The 16,985-nt window shown below is 47.4% G+C and overlaps 2 protein-coding genes and 1 long non-coding RNA gene across 3 annotated transcripts in view; 2 read left to right on the top strand and 1 right to left on the bottom strand.

Annotated features, from left to right (window-relative positions):
• The first annotated feature begins 3,011 nt into the window (after window positions 1-3,011).
• EDEM2 (ER degradation enhancing alpha-mannosidase like protein 2) lies at window positions 3,012-12,409 on the top strand. The gene is made up of 11 exons (XM_030289010.4): window positions 3,012-3,255; window positions 3,322-3,432; window positions 3,511-3,550; window positions 3,874-3,979; window positions 5,047-5,172; window positions 5,859-6,070; window positions 7,185-7,326; window positions 7,596-7,720; window positions 8,414-8,558; window positions 9,587-9,708; window positions 10,604-12,409. Exons 1-11 carry the CDS (start codon window positions 3,158-3,160, stop codon window positions 11,093-11,095), a joined length of 1,719 nt encoding a protein of 572 aa, XP_030144870.4. The 5' UTR covers window positions 3,012-3,157; the 3' UTR covers window positions 11,096-12,409.
• Window positions 11,733-14,301, bottom strand: LOC140680399 (uncharacterized). The gene is made up of 2 exons (XR_012051627.1): window positions 14,082-14,301; window positions 11,733-13,997 (listed from the first exon to the last, which is right to left on the bottom strand). It is a non-coding gene; the product is annotated as an uncharacterized lncRNA (long non-coding RNA).
• Window positions 14,289-16,985, top strand: part of TRPC4AP (transient receptor potential cation channel subfamily C member 4 associated protein) — a 34,532-nt gene continuing 31,835 nt past the window's right edge. The window contains exon 1 of the mRNA XM_030289013.4: window positions 14,289-14,490. Coding sequence (XP_030144873.4) covers window positions 14,356-14,490 — 135 coding nt within the window. The 5' untranslated portion in view covers window positions 14,289-14,355. The remainder of the gene's footprint in view (window positions 14,491-16,985) is intronic.

Consider the following 16,985-nt stretch of genomic DNA (forward strand, 5'->3'; position numbering starts at 1 on the left):
AACAATCCTGTTCTAGCTGGAGACTCAAGGACAATCTCTTCAAACTTCAGGCCCAAAGCACAAACAATGTGAGAAGAGGAGGACAGGCAAGCAAGGAGGATAAAACTTCATCATTTGAAGCTATTAATTGGGCAGTTCACTCCTATATGCAAATGGACTAAAACTTAGACAAATGTGAGATCTCATGACCAAGCCCTCTTTTGCTTCCACCCTCTTTTGCTTCCACCCTCTTTTGCTTCCAACTTGGAGCCATCTGGGCAGAGCCAGACTGTGGCTCTGGTACTGCCAGGGTGTGGCCTTTGAAGGCACTTCAATAAATATCCACTTTATTGGATATTTATTCCATATTTATTGGATTTTTTTATTGGATATTTATTCCTCTTAACCCTGTCTAGCCTCTGTTCCAGCTCCTCAAGGCATCATTCTTGATGCTAAACCTTCGTGTCCATGGTGGTGGCTGGAGCTGAGTGACCTCTGGGGTCTTTCCCAATGCAAATCATTCTGTGAGTCTGTAGCTGCTGTGAGATGACAGTGTTGGGTTATTTGTGCTTCTTCCTCTCCTGCAAGCAAAGGGATTTAGCTGTGATTTCGAAATGTTGCACCTCTGCCATCTAAAGGGTTAATTCATCACTTATTTCTGCTCTTCCTGCCTGGGTCACCCCCTCCTCATTTATGGGCATAGGTGGGAAGAACAGCAGGGATTTGGTGTGGATTGGTCCAAGCCTAGAGGTGCAGGTGGAGGGATCTCACCATTGAGGCAGGACAGGAACAGGACTCCAATTCAGAAGGCTGGATGAAGTGAACTCCAACTGATTTATTTCAAATACATCACTCTTTTACAGAGAACATCATGCAGACCAATTTCATTGGTCTTAAAGTAAAAACATCTCACACCATTGGTGCTCTGGGAATGACGCAGAGAGGCAGAACAGATCTGTAAACAATGTGAACAACAAGAGACATACAGGATTATTTACATTCCTTTGCAACTCTTTCCCAGTCCCAGTCTTGCAGAAACTTCTCCTGTCTCTCTGACTGAACTGAGAATACCCATAGAGGGAGAGCTCAGCCAATGGCTGTGAAATTCCCCACACTGGTTAAACTGCAGGATGCCAAAATCAGCATGACCATGCTGGGAGTGCTGGCTGGGGAACCTTCTCTGGTGTGAGCCACAGCTCACCACAGCATCCCAGAACAGGGTGGGTCGGAAGGGACATTAAAGCCCACCCCATCCCACCCCCTGCCATGGCAGGGACACCTCCCACTGTCCCAGGCTATTCCAAGCCCCGTCCAACCTGGCCTTGGACACTTCCAGGGATGGGGAATCTGGTATCCACAGCTCCTCTGGGAGGTTATGGATAGCCCCAGGGGACTCAATGCCCTCCCAGGGAACCAGGCTGCTTAGCTCGGTGTCTTGGATCCACCTCTGCCCTGAGACAGGAACACAGCACAGCAGAAGCCCAATTCCAGTGCAAGAGGGTGGCACCACTGCAGGACTCAGTGCACAGATTTGGGCACTGGTTTGATGCCTTGAGGAGCTGGAACAGAGTTCAGAGGAATAAAGTGGATATTTATTGAAGTGCCTTCAAAGGCCACACCCTGGCAGTACCAGAGCCACAGTCCTGGCTCTGCCCAGATGGCTCCAAGATGGAAGCAAAAGAGGGTTTGTGTGGCAGCACACTTCTCTCTCTCTCAGGATTTTTTCATAGAGGAGCAGAGAGAGATGGAAAGAGAAACCAATTTCTATTTCTGCTCCTTGTTTTTATCATGTGGATTGTGTTTGGAGAATTGTTTACCTGGGGTGAGTGCTTGGTTGGATTCTGGCGAGGATTGTTTGAGCCTGATGGCCAATCCAACCCACCTGGGGCTGGGCTCTCAGAGAGGGTCACGAGTTGTGAGTTATTTAGAGATACAGCTAAAACAAGTATGTTTGTAGTTTTGAGTATCTTCCTTTATATAGTATATTAATGTATTTTAGTATAATTATAATAAAGAAATCATTCAGCCTTCTGAATTGACTCAGACATTCTCATCTCTTCCCATCGGGTTTGCCTGCATTTACAACAGGCTTGGTCATGAGATCTCACATTTTTATACGTTTTAGTCCATTTGCATATGGGAGCCAATTTATAGTTTCAAATGATGAAGTTTCATCCTCGTTGCTTGTCTGCCCACCCCTCCTCATGTTGTGTACGCCTTGGGCCTGAAGTTTGAAGAGATTATTCTTGAGTCTCCAGCTAGAATAGGATTGTTTTGTTTTCACCACGCTGTGAAAAGATCCTAGTAACACTTAATATAAAGTTAAAGCTGCACAACAGAACAGAAAAACTTAAAAGCTAAGGTATCAGTTTCCAAAGCAGCTGCATCACACCAACCTCACCAAGAGCTGGGATTGAGCAGAACCCAGCAGGTTTGTCAGGAGAGCTGCTGCACAAACATCCTGGCCCATTTCCAGCTCCCACAGGAGCGGTGCCAGGCACCCCGGCCTCGGTGGCACCACCTCATTCCTATGGGAGCGTCACAGCGCTCGTTATCTTTATTTTGGGGCTTGGCAGCAGCACCTAAACACTGCCCGCTCCGCCACTGCCCTGCCGCTCAGCTCTTTCCTGCCATCACCACGGCGACTTCCAGCCTCCGGAGAGGTACCGCAGGGAGCTCCCGCTTCTCTGCGAGCATTCCCGGTGATAATCCCCGCAGTGAGGGCCTCGCAGCCCGGCCAAGGCGGCAGCAACACCCCAAAACCCACCGGAGCGTCCCCGCTCGCTCCGCGCCTCCCGCGCCTCCCGCGCCGCCCCGGACGCGGCCGCGCCGGGCGGAGCGCTTCCGCCGGCGCGTGCGCCGAGCGCTCGCCGCTCCTATTGGCTGGAGGGGGGGGGCGGAGGGGCGGGGCCAGAGGAAGCGGAGCTATCTTCCATTGGCTGGATGGGGAGGAAAGGCGGGGCCAAGAGAAGCGGAGCTCTCTTCCATTGGCTGGATGGGGAGGAGGGGCGGGGCCAGGGCTGAGGCGGCCGTGAGGGCGCTCACGGGAGGCGAGTCCCGGTGAGGGCCCCGGTGAGGGCCGCGGCTCCCGGTGAGGGCCCCGGTGAGGTCCCCGGCTCCCCGGTGAGGTCCCCGGCTCCCCGGTGAGGTCCCTGGCTCCCCGGTGAGAGCCGCGGCCATGCGGCGGCTCCTCGGCCCGCTGCTATGCCTCTGGGCGCTGCGGCTCCCGGCGGGCAGCGGCGCGGCCGCCCGCGGGCTGGACGTGGCTTCCTACCGGTGAGTACGGAGCGGGCGGTGCGGGGCCCGCCCGGGCCGGGGCTGAGCCGCCTGCTTGTGCCGCAGGGAGCGGGTGCGTGCCATGTTCTACCACGCCTACGAGCACTACCTGGAGAGCGCCTTCCCTTACGATGAGCTGCGGCCGCTGACGTGCGACGGGCAGGACACCTGGGGCAGGTAAGGGCTGGCCCCGGGAGGGGGTGGGGATGGGCCGCCCCCCTCCGCCGGGTCTCACCTCGCTTCTTTCCTCCGCAGCTTCTCCCTGACCCTGATCGATGCCCTGGACACGCTGCTGGTGAGTAGGAGCCAGCCCTGAGTGCCACCTGTACACCTGGATTTTATGTGGTGGTGCCAAAAGCCAGTTATTCATTGACTTTGCATTTCCCTTTGCATCACCCCTGGGAGGGGTGGCAGAGGCCCCTTTTTCTGACACCCTTTGGAGTAAAGATCTAAAGTGTGTGAAGAAAGCTTTTTGTAACAAGATTAAACTGTCGGATTTTTAGTAATATCTGTAGTTAATAATTTCACAAAATAGTAAAACCAACTAAAATCAGCCCCAGATATTGAACTGCTCTTTGTTTTTCCACAAACTCTAAGCCTGATTCTGTTTCCCTTTAGATCTTGGGAAATGTTTCTGAGTTCCAGCGAGTTGTCAACGTGCTGCAGGAGGGGGTGGACTTTGATATTGATGTCAATGCATCTGTCTTTGAAACAAACATTCGAGGTGAGGTGGGGTTTTCTGTGGGGTTTGTGTTGGGCTTCATTCCTGTACAAGTCTCAAAGGTGGTGGTGAGGAGGTGGTGAGAGGGAATTTGGGGTGCAGAGTAAGAGGACCCATAAACAGAGCAAAACCACGAACAAACATCACTTCCTTTCAGTCTTTGCACATCCCTTTTTGCTTCCTGTCTCAACACAAGCAGGAGTAGATGTGGCACTTTCAGTATTCTCGTGTGAGTTTTTCAGCTTTGGAATAAATATATTTTTCACTGCAAGCATAGATTATTTTATCCTGTAGTCTTCTGCATGCTGTTTTGAAGTAGAGATTATAAATTTCTAGGATTTTTCTTTTTTTTTGTCCTTGAAAATCACAAAGGCCTTTGGAGTTTTGCACCTTGAATGCCTGACTGCTTCAGTGCCATTTAGCTAAAAAACAGTGTTTCTTTAAAAAGCAGTATTTTTTTAAAGCTGTTAGTTATGCTTTTGTTGTTTGTCCTGCCAAATATTGCTGTGCCATTTTTTTGCAGCAGTATAATTTCTCTGTGGTTGTTATGTGACCATAGACAAGCTTGTGAAATAATTAATATTAGCTAATATAGCTGTGTTAGCTATATAAGTAATAGCTAAATATAGCTAATAACTCACAGCTGCTGTCACAGGGAAATTCTTGACTCTTCCTAGAAAAAAGAAATACATCATAGAGTCTGAGAGTGGTTTGAGTGGGAAAGGACCTTAAAGATCATCCATTCCAACCCCTGCCATGGCAGGGACACCTTCCACTGGCCCAAGTTGTTCCAAGCCCTGACCAGCCTGGCCTTGGACACCTCCAGGGATCCAGGGACAGCCACAGCTGCTCTGGGCACCCTGTGCCAGGGCCTGCCCACCCTCACAGGGAAGAATTTCTTACCAATATCCCATCTAACTCTGCCCTCTGTCAGTTTAAAGCCATCACCCCTTGTCCTGTCACTCCACACGTTTCTGCTGCCCTGCAAACGAGCAGCAAGAACCAAAATCACTCCTTTCTAAACTCATTCCTCCCCACGTGGTGTAATGGCTTCTGATGTGTCCTTGCAGTGGTGGGAGGACTCCTCTCTGCTCACCTGCTCTCCAGGAAGGCTGGGCTGGAAGTGGAAGCAGGCTGGCCGTGCTCAGGACCTCTCCTGAGGATGGCTGAGGAAGCAGCTCGCAAACTGCTGCCAGGTGAGCCCTGTCTGCTGTGTGTCACTGTGCTGGGGATCAGGAGCTGCCTGCTGCCTGTCATGGGGGATGCACTGCTGCATGAGCCAGCTCAAAAAACAATCTGTGCTCCCTGAGCTCCAAGCTCAGTGCTTCAGGTTTAATTTGTAGGGAAGATGTTGTTGTATGTGAGCATGCCAAGTGCTGTGTCTGTTTAACACATCAGTGTGCTTGTTTCTTATTAAGGGGAAGTATATTTAATATAAATAATAAATAAAGGCTGAGAGACAGCTTGTAAGACAAGAAGATGCTGCCTCATGTGCTCTTTGTGGGCTGCAACTGGGCTCTGTGCCCTTGTGGCATGGCACTGTTCCCTTGTGTGCACCCATGAGGTGATCACATCCTCCCTGTTTGCACTTTGCTGGCCAGTGTGTTTAGTGATCACCTTGCTTGTGCTGTAAAAAAATGTGGGGATGCAATCTGCTGCTCTGGCAAGGTGGAAGAGATCCCCAGGACCTTCCCAGGACTGTGTGTACCTTGGCATACCCTCTCTGACCCTCCCAGGATCACACTCTACTCATTTTGTTCTCTGCAGTGACTCCAGCCCCACTTCCTGCCTGTGTGCACTGGGATGTGAGGCACGTGTTTGCTTGAGAGTCTGTTAAGCACAACCCTGAGCACTTCTGTGACCCCCAAATCCTGTGTTTCAGCTTTCCAGACCCCAACTGGGATGCCCTATGGCACAGTGAACCTGCTGCATGGAGTAAACCCTGGGGAGACCCCAGTCACCTGTACTGCTGGAATTGGCACCTTTATAGTGGAGTTTGCCACCTTAAGCCACCTCACTGGTGACCCAGTGTTCGAGGACGTTGCCAGGAAGGCTCTGAAGGCCCTGTGGAAAAACCGCTCGGATATTGGGCTGGTGAGTGAGGAGTGCACTTGGGGTGTGCTGGGCAGCTTTTGCTGTAGCTTTGTGGGTGCAATTTTAGGCATGGAAAAGCATTGACAGAGAGGAGCTAGAGCTGGATAAATAACCACAGTGCTCCTAACTGGGCTGAGACATTGTTCCTGAACACCTGCAGCATCCACATCCCTGCTTTACTGCAGCAGCCCAACATTATCCCATTGTTTTGGCCCACACCAGATGTGGCTGGGAGACAAATGCCTCCTGCTGGGTGCTGCAGCTCTTGTGACAGCAGCTGTAGCAAATTAAATGAAACGTCTGTCTGATGCCTGGTGGGACAAAGGCCTAGGGAAGAGAACAAGAGCATGGCAAGTGCACTGAGATATTACCAGCCTGTACAGCTCTGGGATTCAGGAATACCCAGAACTGGGAGTATTATCTCTGTGTTCACTGTCTCCTGCTCTTTTCTATTGCTGCTTTTTCAGCCTCTGTGAAATGCATATCTGAAGAGAAACAGATTTATTTAGACTCTGTGTTTATGGTCATAAATTATCCACAGGCTGTATGAAGAAATGTTTCCCTTTGTTTGCTTTCGGATTTGTTTATTTTTGATTTATACCCCAAATCCTCAATCATTGCTGGCTTTTTTTCACATTTGCTAAGACACGGTTGTGTATTTAATTGTCCATCAGCTAGGTTTGTTCAGAGGCTGAAGAGTGCCAGCATCTATTTAAATATTAACCTGGCAGCTCTTGTCCCTTTGACATTCTTGGCCTCTGTTTCTGTATCTTCACCTCTCCATCCTTCTCTACTCTTTTGTAAGATCAGAATTAGAACCAGACTTTCCATGTTGAAATTGTGCATTTTTACAGTAGTATATATGTTGTTTTGGCAAGTGGAGCATTGATATTGGAAGCATAAAATGTTTATTAGATATATAAAATACATTATCAGCATGAAAATTGTATTTTCTACAGTTTGTATTTCTCTGATGTTGATAAATGTGTCCTGTAATGGAGAAAATGCTGGTTGGAATGGACAATGTATATCTGTAAAACTGATGGTCTGAAAAAAGGACCAGGATTTCTTGTCTCCCTCCAAGTCCTTTCTCCTTGTCCTTCACTCCTTCCAGGTGGGGAACCACATTGATGTGATCACTGCCAAGTGGGTGGCCCAGGATGCTGGGATTGGGGCGGGGGTGGACTCCTACTTTGAGTACCTGGTTAAAGGAGCCATCCTCCTGCAGGACAAGGAGCTGATGTCCATGTTTTTAGGTGAGTATTTTCTGTGGGAAGGGGCCCAGCACCTGTGCCAGGACATGAAGGATCTAATGGGGCACAGTCAAGACTGTTCTGAAGGCTTTGCTGTAATTCTTTTGAACAGTCAGTGATAACAGAGTTACCAAAGTGAGCACCCTGAGAACTCATTGAACATGGCTCAAGTGAAAAAGCAGCTTCTCTCATTCTAAAGAATAAGTGCTTTTTCTGCCCTTTTTTTTTCTTTTTGTTACAGATGGCTTACCTACCCATCTGTTTCTTTACAGAATATAACAAAGCTATCAAGAACTACACCAAGTTTGATGACTGGTACCTGTGGGTTCAGATGTACAAAGGAACAGTGTCCATGCCTGTGTTCCAGTCCCTGGAGGCCTATTGGCCAGGCCTGCAGGTAAGGGCTGTCATACCAGCAGCATCTGGTGGTTCTTTCCTCTGTCAGGGGCTGGTCTTCAAGAAAAAAGTTACAAATATAACCCTCATCTGTGCAGGCTTAAAAGTTTGGTTTGTTCTCTGGTGAAATCTGCAATAGCCTGAGCTTACAATGATGTTGAAGAAAATGTTGATTTTATCTACAGTCTCCCATTGAGCATAATGGGAGGGCACTTCTGTGGCAGCAAACTCCACTGGACAGTGGTCCCATAATCCAAATGGGAATGTGAGGAAAAAGAAACTCACACCTCTTTGTCTATCACCTCACCAAGTGTTTTATTTGTGTGAATTTTTTCCTATCAAGAGCTTTGCTTTCTCATCAGTCTTCTTGTTTGGACTGAGACTTTGTTTCCCTACCTAAGAGATTGGATGCTGTGATTGACTAAACATTTGACTGAAGAAACACAGCCTTTTTTATAAAAATTCAGAGTCTTCATATTATTTCAGGTGTGGGAATGTGATCCACCAGAAAAAGCAGCATTTTCAGTCTTACCTGTTCTTAAGGCATCGTGCTCAGTATCAGTTGCAGCACTCAGACCTGCTGAAATACCTATTTCTGTCACTGGATATTTCTTTGCCTAGAGCAGTGTTATTGCATCAATTCCTGTGCTGGTTTTTTCACTCCCATGTTTCTTTGCTGTTTCCTGTCTCTCAGAGCCTCATTGGGGATGTAGATAATGCCATGCGCACCTTCCTCAACTATTACACGGTCTGGAAGCAGTTTGGGGGCCTGCCTGAGTTCTACAACATTCCCCAGGGATACACAGTGGACAAGAGGGAAGGATATCCACTCAGGCCTGGTAAACAGAACTGAAATTAAAAGGGACATGAACTGCTTTAGCTCTGGTTGGGAGGTCAAATGTTAGCAACACCAAATCTCCTCCCCAGTTTTGCTCTGACTCAGTTCCTGCAGGGGTTTGAGCTGGGATTTCCAGAGTTAAAGCTGCACATTTTGTTTCCCCCACTCACAAAGACAGGAAGGAAACAGGAAGCAAACCATAGTGTCACTATAGAAAGGTAGACTGGTAATGAATTGTGTTCACAGTATGGGATTTGACATGTTCAAGTGTTAGATTGTCTGGCTGGGGTGCTTCAGTCATGTGAAATGTTAAAGGGACTATTTGTGTCCTTTAAATTTAGGAAGTGAAAGTAAGTGTGCTAGACTGTTCCAGTTCTGCATCTAGGAGGAATTCTGTGTTGTCTGTGATACTGTAAGGAAATTACCTCTCTTTTTTTCTCATTTTTTACAACTCTGACCAAAAAAAAAAAAAAAATTAACCTGATTAGTGTGTCCATAAATGTAAATGAGAATAATTAATTTCCTTTTGGTCTGAGTGTTCAGGTGACATCCACACTGGAGAAATCTACCAAAAATACTCATCAGCCCTAACTATCAAAGGTGTTTAAGTATAAAGACCTGTTCCTTTAGTAAGTAAACACAGCATGGTGCTTATTTCGTCTGTATAGAGTATTTCCACTCTCTTATTTAAAAACTCTATTTTGAGGATTGAATTTCTTGTTTATAATCCTCTCCAGAAGCATTTTTTTTAACTTTGACAACTGAGTATTAATCTTTTTGTCTCGCTTCTCTCCCACTCGCTGAATGTGGGAGGGAGCATTAGTCACTCTTACCTGAGCTGCTGCAGGCTGGTTAGAGGGAATTTCTTTGTAGCACATCCTTAGGAAAAGGAAAATCTGTGCTTGGAGCCAGGCAAGCCAGCCTGTTCACCTGAGTATGCTGAAGTATTTTTAAATTAGTTCAGGGAATAGTTCATTTTCGCTTTGTGTTTGATAATCTTTGTGCTGGCAATGTTTGGGTGTTTTGCAGAGCTGATTGAGAGCGCGATGTATCTGTACCGTGCCACGAGAGACCCCACGCTCCTGGAGCTGGGGAGAGATGCCATGGAGTCCATAGAGAAAATCAGCAAGGTGGACTGTGGCTTTGCAACTGTGAGTGCTAGATCATCTGCTGATCTAAAAATCAGCTTTCAAAAGGTGTTCTCATGAGGGATATTTTGTCATTCAAGAAATCATTTTGGGCAAAACATTATTTTTTTTTCAACAAGCCCCTTGTATTTCTCTGTGAGCTGCTCTGTCATGTTTCTGGTTGTAGCTTCCTCACAGTGGGCCAAATTCTATCATGGGCTGTTGCCCCAGAGTCCAAAATATGGGAAAGCACCAGAAGCTTCTTCTACATTTCTAGTAGGTGTTGCAGCTGAGCAGGAAAGCTCTTGTGCAGGCTTCTCCTGCCAGGTGTGTGATGCTGCATTCCCACTATGCCTTGAAAATCTGGTGAAACACACTAGAAGTGCAGTAAGTGATTTCTGTGAAGTTATTTAATAGAGGATTTCAAACATGATATCGAGCTCTGTTTTTCAAAAAACTCTTTAAAAACATTGGGAGTAAGTAGGTTAAAGCCTTATGATTTTTTTTTCTTTAGTGGGGAAATGATGGGAATCTCTTCTCCTTGCCCAGACTGAACTGAGGGTGAGTTTAAATGTTAGGAAGAGATTCTTCACTGTGGGGGTGCTGAGGCCCTGGCACAGGTTCCCCAGAGAAGCTGTGGTTGCCCCTGGATCCCTGGAAGTGTCCAAGGCCAGGTTAGAGGGGGCTTGGAGCAGCCTGGGACAGTGGAAGGTGTCCCTGACCATGATGGAGTATGGAATGAGATGGGCTTTAAGGTTTCTTTCAACTCAAGCCATTCTGTGATAAGATACAGGATGGATTGGTGTCATACCGTGCTGTTTAACTCAAATGAATTCCAAATTGGTTTTATTTTTCTCCCTAAATTCATAACTTACTGAATTTGATGTAACTGTAACCCACTCTGTTTCTTCTCTTGTAGATCAAAGACTTGAGGGACCACAGGCTGGATAACCGCATGGAATCCTTCTTTTTGGCTGAAACAATCAAATACTTGTACCTGCTGTTTGACCCAGACAACTTCATCCACAATGATGGCTCAGACTTTGATGTGGTGGTCACACCGTACGGGGAATGTGTCCTGAATGCAGGAGGGTACGTCTTCAACACCGAGGCTCATCCCATCGACCCTGCTGCCCTGCACTGCTGTAGGAAACGCAAGGAAGAGCAGTGGGAGGTGGAAGATTTGATGAGGGAATTCTACTCACGGAAGAAAACCAAGAAATTCACTTTAAAAAGAGCTCCTGACCATGGTGAAGGGGAAAATGCAAAAGACCCCGAAAATGCCTCTTCAGAGAAAGCTGGAGAGAAGAGAAACTCTAAGAAAAGCTCACACTCCCTCCTGAGCTGCCCCAGTCAATCTTTTCACTCCAAGCTTGCAGTACTGGGACAGGTCTTCCTAGATAACACTTGATCCTCTTTGCATCATCAGTTTAAATTATTGAACTCATTTCAGATTCTGGGAATATATTTTTATAGTTTCATAATGGAAAGTGTGGTACCTCACAATGTGAATTCTATTATGAAGTGAAACAACTTCCTATTAAATTCTGCTACTGCCCCTTTCTAAGCCATGACTCACATACCAGCTGTTAATGCTGTCGAGCTGCTGATCTCAAAGCAGTTGGTTGCCTGAATATCAAACAGGTGTCCAGAAAAAGAAAGGTCTACATGTTAAATGTACCTTTTTTGTTGCATTTTGTGAGTTTTACAGGCTTACAGAAAGATACTTATTTTGTTTTATAAATATGAGCCTCAGTTTCTTGTCATAAGGGGGAAAGCAGGAATTACTGTAGCTTTACTATATCTCTCTGTATGCTCCATCTTTTATCTCTGGCCACTTTACAAACATGTAGTTCATATTGAAAAATTGCTGCCCAGTGGAGAGAACCTATTTATTTTGAGTTGAAGGCTCAGATTTGTTGCTCTGGCAGTTCTGTTGGAAGGATGGTGAGGGGGGAGAGGAGCACTTGGAACGTGGAAAGTGCTCAGTCTCCCTGTTTCAGATCAATGTGGGTCAGTACCTCCTGCCTGAAAACCACTTTAGTAAATGTCCAGGTAATGTCTGGACAAAAAACCGAGCTGGAGGGTGGACTAGGAAATGTTTGATTCCACAGTGTAGCTTTGCTTTCTTTTTAAAGAATCTAACATGCTTCTCTTTGATTTCCCCATTTCCTTCCTCTCTAACTTCCCTTTGGGCCCCACGTGTTTCCCTGCACCTCGGTCAGTGCAGCCACCCCGGGGTGCCCCAGCTGAGCTGAACACGAGCCATGCACAAGGCTTGGGTGGAAGGAGGCTGAGCCCAGACTGAAATTGCAGCTGAACAGATGTTCATGAACCTCTCGGTGTTAGCTGACTTGGCACATCCAAAGCTTTAAATACATCATTAGTGTCTTTGCAACAGGTGTGTGCAGTGACCAGGAAAGGAGGAATCAGTGTGGCCAAGAGGTTTTCTTTCTAAAGGAAAAACAAAAAGAGGGGCAGAAAAGTGATGGAGTTTCTTCAAGCCTGCTGGAAAGTGAGGAGTCTCGAGCAAGCTACAATTATTTGAGTGGGCTAGAGGTACAGGAAAAATAAATCCCTGTGAGCAGGGAAATACTTAAATACAACTGGGACCAGTGCCCACTCTGTGCTGCTGTGTGGTTGCCTTGAGAAAGTAATTTTTTTGTTGTTGTTTTGACCTGTACTAATGCTGTAAAGTTAAATAAAATTTGCATTTTATTCTCCAGGGTAGAAATCCTGGTGCAGTTGTGTGGTAAGAGACACGTGCAGTGTTGGACAGGCATATTGAAAGGACTGGTAAGCTACAGAGCTTTTGGTTGTATCCTTTTTCCCATGGCAGCTGAGACAGTGCAGGAATTCTGCATTAACACAGCCCTTGCAGCCCTTCTGAGAGTGGAGTACCCAAAAACAGGCATTGTTGGGCAACCATGAAGCTCTTGTTAGTGGCTCCTTGTTGTCACCATAGGTTATCTTTTTATTTTCCAACTGTTCACATCTCTTATGCTCTTCATTGTTTGATCTGCAGAAAATAAACCCCAGGCCTTCTCCAACAGCTTTGCTCAGTGCTGGGTCAGGTCCTGAAAGTCAGCACTGTCCCAGCTGTGAGGTAGAGGAAAACAATGGGACAGGGCAGATCTCCAACTCATGAGATCCCTCCTGACCAGGGCACTTTGGTACCATCATCAGGAACTTCCAGCAGCACAACCAAGGGGCTGTAGGCTGGGGAGATGAGGCTGTTCCTCAGCGTGGTTGGAGCTGAGAGAACTCATCTGTCCACAGCTACTGTGAGAAATTAAATGGATCTTGATTAGATTGCCAGATTCATCTGAGTGGGAAGGCACCCACAGGGATGATCGAGTCCAAGTCATTGGCCAGGCAGGAACTGAAACTTTGGTATTATGAGCGACTGAGCTTATCTTAGTGCTCTGGGCTGAGTGACTCGAACAACACAGAACAGCCTGAAGCGATATGCGGAATAAATAAATAGACTCCACAACTTGAGGTAGTTATGAAGTGGTATGTATTGTCGGCGCCCGGCACAAGTGAGATAACTCTCCGAAATCTTGTGCCCCGAGCTGAAGTTTGCCCCCCAACTTTATTCACAAAGGTGTTCCATATGCAATACATTACACAACTTTTCTATGCATATTCAACCCCTGGCCCCGCCTGTCTTCGCTTCTCATGCTAAATAGGTCCACGCCCTTCTGGGCATGCGTAGTTTTTTGTGAGGGCTTTTATGAGGGTCCCTGGTGGTCTGTCGCCCTGATTCTTGAGTTTTCTAAAGCCTTCTGAGTTTACATTCTATTGGGAAACTTTCCCACACAGTTTCTGTAAATAACGTGTTGTTTTGCATTCCTCCATGGGGGTGGAGAGACTTGATGTACTAGTGCTTTGTCCAATGTCTTTGGAGAGGTGGCCCATTCACTCTCCAATCCACTGTCACCTTTGGAGAAGTATAAAAGTTGGAGTCAGAAAATAAACTTTCTCTTTTACGTTGCAAAGTGGCGAGTGGCTCGCGTTGTGCATTCTCGTGTCTTATAGCGACAGTGGTCTTTGAAATATAAACCATCATCTTCCTCTGCATTGAACTTTTGAACTCTTCTCCTTTGCACTTGCGCTTTTGGTCCTTTGCTCCCCTATCTGGATAAGTTCATAATTCTTGACATGTTGGAGACAGAGGGGCTTCCTTGTCTGAAGTCTTGGCATTCCTGGTCCTTTCCGGTATTTGTCTTTTTGCAAGAAGCTTTAAAGATCTTTGTTTTTCTTTCCTATGCCTTTTTGTGCAGAGGTTTCTTAAAATTCAACACATGATTCTACAAACATGATAAATTCATTTTTGATACATTCATTTTGTTAGTTCAAGTGATCTCTGGAAAATCTTTCGTTTCAAGCCTCACCTGTTCCTTGTCCCAGTGGTGTTCCATCTCAGAAGGGCTTTATTTTAACATGTGATGGGAGTCCGCGATCAGCTTTCCGTTAAAAGGAGAAGGGCTGTGCCTTGCTGAGTGAATAAAGGCATCCTGGTGGCCGCAGCGGCATGGGGGCCGGGAGCGGAGCCGCGGTCCCTCACGGCCCGTTCCGCCGCCATGCTGGCGCGGCGCGGCTGCGCGGGGCGGAGCGGGGCGGGGCGGAGCGGGCCGGGCTCGCTGTTTGTGTCCCAGCGCGGAGGCCATGGCGGCCGCGGCGGGGGCGGCCGCGGGGCCCGGACCCGGCACCGGCGGAGGCCGCGCCGCCACCACCACCAACATCTTGGCACAGCTGCGGCACGGGCAGCTGAGCGGCCGCGGGCTGACCCGCGGGGCGCAGGTAACACGCTGCGGGCCGCCCGCGGGATCTGGGCCGGGCGGGCGGAGCGGGGAGGCCGCGGGGTTTGGGGCCGGGGCCTCCGGCGGAGCTGCGCGGCCGGGAGAGCCCGGCTGGCCTGGCGGGGCCTGCTCGGGGAGAACGGCTGCTCGCAGCCCGGGCTCGGCGCTCCGGAGCTCCCCGAGGTGCTCGGGCTGTGCCCCGGTGCCTCCGGGCTCCGTGTGCGCCTCCCCGGCCTCAGCCGCGCTCCGGAGCCCCGAGGAGCAGCACGGGCGCTGCCCAGCCGCTCTCCGCCTCCTCGGCCTTCCCTGCAAAGAAAGGAAGCTCTGCCTGGGACTGTAACAATGCAGCATCGAAATTTAAACGTATTTCCTGCACAAAGGCAGCCTCGTGGTATCAGGGCTTAGGAGACATTTTAGCTCTGTAACGCAGGTGGTTTGATGAGGAACTGCTCCAGTTCTGCTTCTTATTTGTCATCTTTCCCAGTTGATGATGCTGGGAAATACCAAGGAATGAAATCAGTTCCTTACGGGCCTGTGCCTGTTGTGTGCTGATTTTGTCTTTTTTGGAAAAACTGCTCAAGGATAATAGACTACTAATTTATTTTTATGGAGAATAATTGGCATTTTTCTTGCAGATTAAATGCAAAATAGACGTGGAAAATGAAACTTGAGATAAAGAGCTTGCATCTAGGTGCTGATTTATTGAGCTGAAGTATCTTAAGAGACATCAGATGGAATAAAAAATTGCATTTCTCCAATTTACTAGTGCAGACAACATAATTTTTCTTGATAAACTAGTATTCTGAGCAATTACTAAGAGAAGGTTTGTTAGATGCCTTTTCAGGATGACCTAAAATCAGAGGCCAGACAGAGTTAAGGAAATAAAAAGCATTTCTATTTATTGAAGGGCCTTCAGGTACATTTTGGGCAGGTGAAAGCCCCCAGGGGCTGCACCCAAAAATGAACCACAGGTCACAGGTTTTCACACTTTTATAAGTTTGGTCCATTTGCATATTGGGGGTTAATCTTCCCATTACAGCTTCAGGTAAAGACCCCAAATTTGCTCCCCCAACTCAGTTTTGTTTCCATCTCTGGGGCCTGAGGCAGTGAGGTGTCCTTGATTGCCAGACCTGGGGAGGAATTGTTGTGTCTGCCCAAACTGGGAAAGCAGCAGCTCACACTGTGTGTGGAGTTTAGAGTTCTACACTAAAGAACTGCAGGGTTACAAATATATGAAAATAGAAAAGCTACAATCCTCAGGCAGCATGTTGATCATGAATGCCCGTGCCTCATTCTTTGGCAGAGAGGTAAAAGAGCAGGTATTTTTTAGAGCTATTTTGTCCTTATTTTGCTGCTTCCTCAGCTACTAGTTTGGTTAATCCTTAAGAAGAGCCAGTAATTTGCATCAATATGAACCTGTATAACTCTTTTCCTTGGGATTGTTTTAGGAGTGAATTTCCTAGAGCATGTGGACAAACTTTGTCTCTCTGCCTTACCTGTCCACCTCTGCACTCTTTCTTTCATGCACCTCCTCAGCCTCTGCAGTTTCAGGTAAATCTGTACCAACATTATGCACCTCTGTTGTCTGTAGGATGGTGCTTCTACCCCTGGGCTTTGGTTTGCTTGAAAAATGCAGTGCTGCTGTTTTCATTTTGGGCTTTTAAGCTTTTATAGCAATCAAGGTAACTTCTGCTGGTTACATCCTCCTTGTAATACCCAAAATTGAGGTTTTTGGGGTTTTTGTTTGTGGAGTTTGATTTGGTTTTGCTTGAAAAATTTTAGCATCCTTGTGCTGCCCAGAGAGTTAAAGCTTGGACACACAGAGCTCCCACAACTTGATAAATGCTGTAGGAGGGTATTTTAAATCATTTTGTAGGAGAGCATGGAGTGACAAGACAAGGCTTCCCACTGTCAGAGGGCAGGGTTAAGTGGGATTTTGGGAAGAATTTCCTCCCTGTGAGGGTGGGCAGGCCCTGGCACAGGTGCCCAGAGCAGCTGTGGCTGCCCCTGGATCCCTGTGAGTGTCCAGGGCCAGGCTGGATGAGGCTTGGAGCACCCTGGGACAGTGGAAGGTGTCCCTGCCCGTGGCTGAGGGACTGGATGAGCTTTAAGGTCCCTCCTAATCCAAACCATTCTGTGATTCAGGGGGAATAACAACTCCCTGAATGATTTTGAACTTTATGAATTTTGTGTCTCTTTACTTTTACCTTGAATCATTTTTTTGTTTGTAGACGGTCTAAATATAAAACACTTTGATGTAACTTTTAGAGAAGCACAAGGCAGTTTTGGCTGCTTTTTTTTTAAGTTCTGTTTTTTATCAAAACATTCCCAGTTTTCCTGCAGTTGACTCCTCAGTGGCAGCGTGGGAGCCCTTGCTTATTTTTCTCAACTGATTTTTTCCTGCAGAGACTGAGAGCAGGTCAGGTTGTTGTGTTGGGGTGTAGAGCAAGTCATGAGAGTGTCCTTGAAGCACTTCTAGCTGTGTTTTGGAAGGAA

This window comes from Taeniopygia guttata, chromosome 20, assembly GCF_048771995.1.
Source record: "Taeniopygia guttata chromosome 20, bTaeGut7.mat, whole genome shotgun sequence".
Classification (NCBI taxonomy): Eukaryota; Metazoa; Chordata; class Aves; order Passeriformes; family Estrildidae; genus Taeniopygia; species Taeniopygia guttata.